Here is a 7,769-nt window from a genome sequence, read left to right on the forward strand (position 1 = left end):
TTTTTAGCATTTCTAAAGTCGCTCTGAAAGTGATTCCAGTGATTGTTTCTCTGTCTCATTATCATTGCTGTCAGAGCCGATCCTCCCTATATGTAAAGTATGCATGTTGTGTAGGGCCCTGAAACACCAGGGGGCCCCCTTGCTCTCAAAGATGATTTAATTTTAGTTTAGTTTTTGATTTTGCATGAATGTTCCTTTCTTGTAATGCGGTGCGCTGTCGCTCTTTCTACGTAATATCCAAAGTATACAGTCTCCTGCTGTTCTTGCTCAATACTAAAAAACAAGAAAACAACAAAAAACGTACTGCGTGCGTGATACGAGACAGAGCGAAGCACGGACAAATAAAGGCTACTTTTGTGCTTTGCATGTGTCCAAATATCAATCTTGGTGAGTTTTCACTAAACACAGTCAGTTATGTACACAGGTTGAAAAGTAATCGAAAGCTAGTCAGTATATTAGATCTGTGCATTCTGTGTATAAACCTGCTGCTGTCTGTCATTAATCAAACAACAAAAGAAAAGCAGAGAATTATTCACTGCTCCGTTCATAAATTTTGTTATGAATCAGTTTATGTTTCATTTATATGGTGAAGTCTTTGCAGTGCTTTATTTTTAGTTGGGCTGTCAATCGATTAACATGTGTGACCCTGGAGCACAAAACCAGTCATAAGGGTCAATTTTGTGAAATTGAGATGTATGCATCATCTGAAAGCTGAATAAATGAGCTTTCTATTGATGTACGGTTTGTTAGGATAGGACAATATTTGAACTATTTGAAAATCTGGAATCTGAGGGTGCAAAAAAATCTAAATATTGAGAAAATCATCTTTAAAGTTGTTCAAATGAAGTTCTTAGCAATGCATATTACTAATCAAACATTAAGTTGTGATATATTTACGGTAGGACACTTACAAACTATCTTCATGGAACATGATCTTTACTTAATATCCTAATGATTTTTGGCATAAAAGAGAAATGTATAATTGTGACCCATACAATGTATTGTTGTCTGAAAGTGATTCCAGTGATTGTTGCTCTGTCTCATTATCATTGCTGTCAGAGCCGATCCTCCCTATATGTAAAGTATGCATGTTGTGTAGGGCCCTGAAACACCAGGGGGCCCCCTTGCTCTCAAAGATGATTTAATTTTAGTTTAGTTTTTGATTTTGCATGAATGTTCCTTTCTTGTAATGCGGTGCGCTGTCGCTCTTTCTACGTAATATCCAAAGTATACAGTCTCCTGCTGTTCTTGCTCAATACTAAAAAACAAGAAAACAACAAAAAACGTACTGCGTGCGTGATACGAGACAGAGCGAAGCACGGACAAATAAAGGCTACTTTTGTGCTTTGCATGTGTCCAAATATCAATCTTGGTGAGTTTTCACTAAACACAGTCAGTTATGTACACAGGTTGAAAAGTAATCGAAAGCTAGTCAGTATATTAGATCTGTGCATTCTGTGTATAAACCTGCTGCTGTCTGTCATTAATCAAACAACAAAAGAAAAGCAGAGAATTATTCACTGCTCCATTCATAAATTTTGTTATGAATCAGTTTATGTTTCATTTATATGGTGAAGTCTTTGCAGTGCTTTATTTTTAGTTGGGCTGTCAATCGATTAACATGTGTGTCCCTGGAGCACAAAACCAGTCTTAAGTGTCAATTTACTGAAATTGAGATGTATGCATCATCTGAAAGCTGAATAAATAGCTTTCCATTGATGTATGGTTTGTTAGGATAGCACAATATTTGAACTATTTGGAAATCTGGAATCTGAGGGTGCAAAAAAATCTAAATATTGAGAAAATCATCTTTAAAGTTGTTCAAATGAAGTTCTTAGCAATGCATATTACTAATCAAACATTAAGTTTTGATATATTTATGGTAGGACATTTACAAAATATCTTCATGGAACATGATCTTTACTTAATATCCTAATGATTTTTGGCATAAAAGAGAAATGTATAATTGTGACCCATACAATGTATTGTTGGCTATTGCTACAAATATCCCCCAGCGACTTAACACTGCTTTTGTGCTGCAGGGACACATATTCAATCGCGATTAATCGCATGATTATTATGAGTTAACTAGTGATTAATCGCAACTTAATCACACATTTGTATCTGTTCTAAATGTACCTTAAATTAATACTTTTCTAGTTTTAACACACTAATCAACATGGGCATGGACAAATATGGATGCTTTATACAAATGTATGTTTATTATTAGTGAAACATACTCAACAGAGCATGAAGACGAACCATTGATCGTCTCTGATCTCAGATCAGTTTAATCAGTTTGTAGACATTTTTAACGAGACATTTGTGTAATTAAAAGAATGAGTTGTAGTTCAGGCTCTCCATAAAACAAACAAAACAAGCCTTGCAAATTAATCATAATTATTTGAAAAACACATATTATACAGACACTTCATATTTCATGGTATTTTATTATTTTGACTGCATTTAATATATTACACTTTCAAGAAAGCATTTGCATTGGATTTGTAAAAAGCAGTTTTTATGCATGTTTTAGCCTGAGTTTTTGTTGAGTTTACAGTTTTGACCAGCAGGAGTCAAACAGAAACAGTGAATCATTTAGCGAAGCAATCGGTTCAATTGAATCGAAGCTTTGAAAAGGTTCTTTTCTCCCATCACTCTTAGAAATACCAGGTTCCCATTACTTCTCTTTCTTAGCACTGAGAAGTGTACTTACACAAGCCTGTTTAGATTATGATCAGGACAGGGCAGCTCACTTCTTCTGAACATGCAAAATATACATTTATTATTGCATTTGTTTGCCTCTCTGTGCTCACATACTGTATTTTGATGCAGCCAAATTCTCAATAAAACTGTTTTCATTGTTATATTTCACTGTTTCTGTAAAGATCTGTTCCATTAACGTGTTAATTTTGACAGCCCTAATTTTTACATTTCCTACTTTAATCAGTTTCTGTGTAGTATACTAATAAAGGCTCAATTGTTTATTTGTCCTATTGTTTGTAATTTGCTTCCTTTTTTGTGTTACTGACTTTAACTCACTGTTGTTTGTTGACAGTGAAACTGCTCTGAAAGAATAGGTTAAGGGGTTGAGGAGCATTTGGGGATTTTTAATTCCCACAGACAGACATAGTTTTGCTTAGGGCCCCCAGAAGTCCAGGATGGGCTCTGATAATTATTGTGGACACTTCAAGACACTCACGTTTCTCCAGTGGATCTTCACCAGCTTCTCGTGTGCAGTGAAGAGACAGTCTTCAACAGAGCACTGCAGACACACAGAACGAGCAGAAGCTTCATATGAACGAGCTGCAGAGGCTCACCTTCACGTGCTGCGAGATGTGTTCATCATATTTGTCTTGGGTTTTGAAGCCTCGGTCACACGTGTCACAGAAATGACTGAACCCGGGCTCTTTCTGCTGCTTCTGCTCAAACACACGCATCAAACCTCATCATACAGGACTGCAGATCAACACTCATACAGGAATAATGTCTGCATTTACCAATCTACCCCAGTGATGCTGCGCTGAACCCCACCAGCCACGAGGATGAGGATAATGATGAAGATGACCTGAGAGAAATCACATGAGGTCAAACCGAGAAATTATTATAGAACTCACTGCTTCATATAACAACTATATCAACAGTGAACTAAACACACGAGCATACTAACTGAACAGTTAACCAGGTATATAATACTAACTAACTGAACAGTTCACTGGGTACATGATACTAACTAACCAGGTACATAATACAGGGTTCCCACTCTTTCATGAACACCAGATTCAAGGACTTTTTAAAGCACCATTTATTTTATATCAAGCACCTAACAAATTCACACCCCAGCATATGTAGTGTCATGAAAGACCTTACAGTACTTAACATTTCACTTACACTTAACATTTACATTAAACATTTCAGAGTAATAATGTTTTGAATGTGTAGGTTTCATAAATTGAGACCGTTTTGAGCAGTCGTGTTCAAAGGAATTTAATGAAATCCATTGAAGTCGGTACTGGTGATAAAATCAAATTTCTAAAATATTGATAAAATATGCATCAAACTGATTTTTGCTGTAGTTCTTGTACAAGATTTAAATTTGAAAGAATTATTAAATTAATAAAAAGTGGTTAAATGTTGTAATAACATGGTAAAACCTGTTAACATTCAAATTTTGCACATTTACTCAAAAGAGACATTACTCATTAATAAATAAACTCAAGTCAAAATAATTTAGTAAATTACTTTTTATTGTAAATCCCATTTTTTCATCTTTGACCTAGAGGAGTGCAGCTCAAACATGCAGCTGCTCAAAACGTCAGTATTTCTTGAAAATATTTTATGAACATTTTAAACTTGTACATGTGCAAATCTGCAAAAAATATATATATAAAGAAAAGAAAGAAAAAAATAGGACTTTCTATTTGCTTTTAAACTGTAAACGCTTTTCACTAAGCTGTTTTTCCAATTTTTCAAGTTCTACATTTGCTCCTTAGCTCAGTAAGTTTTGGGAGCTCATTTTTAGTCCGTCTCCTGTCCTGAGAAGTGTGTCTTGCAGAGACTGACAAAAATGAGCTCCTAAAACGGACCGGCAGATTCTGGAAGATCGATTCTTCAGACAGCGGTACAAGAGGATGTGGTGCTGGTCCTTCAAGAGTCACTCTCAACTTATCTGTCTATAAAGCCTATACAAATAGTCTTCATGTATTTCACAACACTTCAGAATGTTCTTCTTATTAAGTGAGGGTACTTTTTTAGGATTTTTTACCCAAGAAAAGTCTCTGAGAACCTGACACCTTGCAATTCTGGAGACTCAAGGTTGCAGTAAAATAGTGGCACTGGAGACTACAAGGTTCCTGATGGTTTCACACTTAATTCCTCACATTAATTATTCATTATTTTGCAGTTAACATGCTCTTTTCTTCTCCATCAGTTTTTTCTGACCCCGCTGACCCAATGAGCCTTTTGCTGACCAATGGTCATGCCTTAACTTTGAAATTTCTGTATTGCATTAGACCGAAGATCCAAAGTCTCATCTCATGCAGCGCATTAACAACAGAACTTTATCACAAGCATGTTTGTAAACTGTTTTATTAAAACATAAAAATGATCAGAAACAATCGTACAAATGAAGAGTTTTCGTAATCAAATACTGAAATCAGTCAAAACAACTGAGCTTGTGTCAGTTTAAGACATACAGTTTCCATTAAAATATCTTTTGGTCCTCTTTAATCCTGTGGCATTTTATGATGATGTTTAGAGTATAAAGTCTCTAACAATCCTCCATCACATTCACCGAGTAGCACTTTATTTAGGAGCTGCTGGACAATCTTGCATAGATACTGTATAAATCAGTTAATAAACGTCATTATCTGACGTGATAAGGCACAGCATGTGACGGCGTCTGATCACACGACGCTGGCGATTCCTCTTCATTCTCACTGATCGACGGCCAGTAGTTTGGATTCTCTTCATACCACTGTACTGCAAACAACAGAGACACACGTCATATTCTTCTTCATCATCATCATCACTCACAGAATCATCTGGAATCTCTTACTGGTCCGTCTGATTCCTTCCTTCCAGGTTACTTTGGGTCTCCAGCCGAGTTTGTGCAGTTTGTCTGATATCATGGGATACCGGAGCTCCGTCACGGGACTGCAGAAATGTTATGAACATTCATTTATTAATATCAATCTCAAACATACAGTATGACAGCACACATTCATCACACACCGGTCCTCAACAAACTCTATCCAGTCCACCAGCGCTTCCTCGGGGACATCCTTCACTTTCTGTCGACAGGAAACAGTTGATTGTGAAATACTCTGATTATGAACGGTTAATCTAACACTGAGCTGGTCATGTGACTCCTACCACCTTCACTAGTTCTCTGGCGAGCTGAATGATGGGAATCTCAAAGCTGCTCCCGATGTTGTAGATCTCTCCCAGAATGCCCTTCTCCATGAGTGTCAGGAAGGCGTCTGTGACGTCGCTGACATACAGGAAGTGTCTGGACTGCAGGCCTGAGCCCTGGATAGTGCTGGAGACAGCAGACACACACAATAGAGCAGCTGAACACACACACACTCACTCACACACACATACTCACACACACACACACACACACGCACAAACTCACATACACACACTCACACATATTCACTCGCTCACACATACTCACACACTCACACACACACACACGTGTACAAACACACACACACACATGCACTCACTCACTCACACACACACGCACTCACTCACTCACTCATTCACTCACACACACACACACACATTTCTTGAAAATATTTTATGAACATTTTAAACTAGTTATGAACATTTTAAACAAATAGTCTTCATGTATTTCACAACACTTCAGAATGTTCTTCTTATTAAGTGAGGGTAATTTTTTAGGATTTTTTACCCAAGAAAAGTCTCTGAGAACCTGACACCTTGCAATTCTGGAGACTCAAGGTTGCAGTAAAATAGTGGCACTGGAGACTACAAGGTTCCTGATGGTTTCACACTTAATTCCTCACATTAATTATTCATTAACATGCTCTTTTCTTCTCCATCTGTTTTTTCTGACCCCGCTCACCCAATGAGCCTTTTGCTGACCAATGGTCATGCCTTAACTTTGAAATTTCTGTATTGCATTAGACCGAAGATCCAAAGTCTCATCTCATGCAGCGCATTAACAACAGAACTTTATCACAAGCATGTTTGTAAACTGTTTTATTAAAACATAAAAATGATCAGAAACAATCGTACAAATGAAGAGTTTTCATAATCAAATACTGAAATCAGTCAAAACAACTGAGCTTGTGTCAGTTTAAGACATACAGTTTCCATTAAAATATCTTTTGGTCCTCTTTAATCCTGTGGCATTTTATGATGATGTTTAGAGTATAAAGTCTCTAACAATCCTCCATCACATTCACCGAGTAGCACTTTATTTAGGAGCTGCTGGACAATCTTGCATAGATACTGTATAAATCAGTTAATAAACGTCATTATCTGACGTGATAAGGCACAGCATGTGACGGCGTCTGATCACACGATCACACGACTTCCTCTTCATTCTCACTGATCGACGGCCAGTAGTTTGGATTCTCTTCATACCACTGTACTGCAAACAACCAAACAACACGTCATATTCTTCTTCATCATCATCATCACTCACAGAATCATCTGGAATCTCTTACTGGTCCGTCTGATTCCTTCCTTCCAGGTTACTTTGGGTCTCCAGCCGAGTTTGTGCAGTTTGTCTGATATCATGGGATACCGGAGCTCCGTCACGGGACTGCAGAAATGTTATGAACATTCATTTATTAATATCAATCTCAAACATACAGTATGACAGCACACATTCATCACACACCGGTCCTCAACAAACTCTATCCAGTCCACCAGCGCTTCCTCGGGGACATCCTTCACTTTCTGTCGACAGGAAACAGTTGATTGTGAAATACTCTGATTATGAACGGTTAATCTAACACTGAGCTGGTCATGTGACTCCTACCACCTTCACTAGTTCTCTGGCGAGCTGAATGATGGGAATCTCAAAGCTGCTCCCGATGTTGTAGATCTCTCCCAGAATGCCCTTCTCCATGAGTGTCAGGAAGGCGTCTGTGACGTCGCTGACATACAGGAAGTGTCTGGACTGCAGGCCTGAGCCCTGGATAGTGCTGGAGACAGCAGACACACACAATAGAGCAGCTGAACACACACACACTCACTCACACACACATACTCACACACACACACACACA

At 37.8% G+C, this 7,769-nt stretch overlaps 2 protein-coding genes across 6 annotated transcripts; both read right to left on the minus strand.

Annotated features, from left to right (window-relative positions):
* Positions 1-5,023: 5,023 nt before the first annotated feature.
* LOC107564822 (dTDP-D-glucose 4,6-dehydratase-like) lies at positions 5,024-6,078 on the minus strand. Of its 3 annotated transcripts, none has more exons than XM_016249994.1 (4): positions 5,875-6,078; positions 5,734-5,792; positions 5,558-5,655; positions 5,024-5,476 (listed from the first exon to the last, which is right to left on the minus strand). In XM_016249994.1, exons 1-4 carry the CDS (start codon positions 5,962-5,964, stop codon positions 5,469-5,471), a joined length of 255 nt encoding a protein of 84 aa, XP_016105480.1. In that variant the 5' UTR covers positions 5,965-6,078; the 3' UTR covers positions 5,024-5,468. The 3 variants fall into 3 exon arrangements, with proteins under 3 accessions (XP_016105480.1, XP_016105478.1, XP_016105479.1); XM_016249992.1 differs by having other exon boundaries at positions 5,030-5,481; positions 5,875-6,074; XM_016249993.1 differs by having other exon boundaries at positions 5,032-5,481; positions 5,878-6,072.
* Positions 6,079-7,049: 971 nt separating this feature from the next.
* LOC107564823 (dTDP-D-glucose 4,6-dehydratase-like) lies at positions 7,050-7,723 on the minus strand. Of its 3 annotated transcripts, none has more exons than XM_016249996.1 (4): positions 7,523-7,723; positions 7,379-7,437; positions 7,203-7,300; positions 7,050-7,126 (listed from the first exon to the last, which is right to left on the minus strand). In XM_016249996.1, the coding sequence occupies exons 1-4, from the start codon at positions 7,607-7,609 to the stop codon at positions 7,059-7,061; spliced, it is 312 nt and encodes a 103-aa protein (XP_016105482.1). In that variant the 5' UTR covers positions 7,610-7,723; the 3' UTR covers positions 7,050-7,058. The 3 variants fall into 3 exon arrangements, with proteins under 3 accessions (XP_016105482.1, XP_016105481.1, XP_016105483.1); XM_016249995.1 differs by having other exon boundaries at positions 7,520-7,723; XM_016249997.1 differs by having other exon boundaries at positions 7,054-7,121; positions 7,520-7,723.
* Between the last annotated feature and the right edge of the window lie 46 nt (positions 7,724-7,769).

This window comes from Sinocyclocheilus grahami, unplaced genomic scaffold (assembly GCF_001515645.1).
Source record: "Sinocyclocheilus grahami isolate Dianchi unplaced genomic scaffold, SAMN03320097.WGS_v1.1 scaffold965.1, whole genome shotgun sequence".
Classification (NCBI taxonomy): Eukaryota; Metazoa; Chordata; class Actinopteri; order Cypriniformes; family Cyprinidae; genus Sinocyclocheilus; species Sinocyclocheilus grahami.

Coding starts and splice junctions, on each gene's coding strand:
- LOC107564822 (XM_016249992.1), bottom strand. CDS start 5,964: ATGGAGAAGGGCATTCTGGGAGAGATCTACAACATCGGGAGCAGCTTT. Junction 5,656..5,733: donor ATAGAGTTTGTTGAGGACCG/GTGTGTGATGAA, acceptor ACATTTCTGCAG/TCCCGTGACGGAGCTCCGGT. Junction 5,482..5,557: donor GGAAGGAATCAGACGGACCA/GTAAGAGATTCC, acceptor TGTTGTTTGCAG/TACAGTGGTATGAAGAGAAT.
- LOC107564823 (XM_016249995.1), bottom strand. CDS start 7,609: ATGGAGAAGGGCATTCTGGGAGAGATCTACAACATCGGGAGCAGCTTT. Junction 7,438..7,519: donor CCAGAGAACTAGTGAAGGTG/GTAGGAGTCACA, acceptor TCCTGTCGACAG/AAAGTGAAGGATGTCCCCGA. Junction 7,301..7,378: donor ATAGAGTTTGTTGAGGACCG/GTGTGTGATGAA, acceptor ACATTTCTGCAG/TCCCGTGACGGAGCTCCGGT.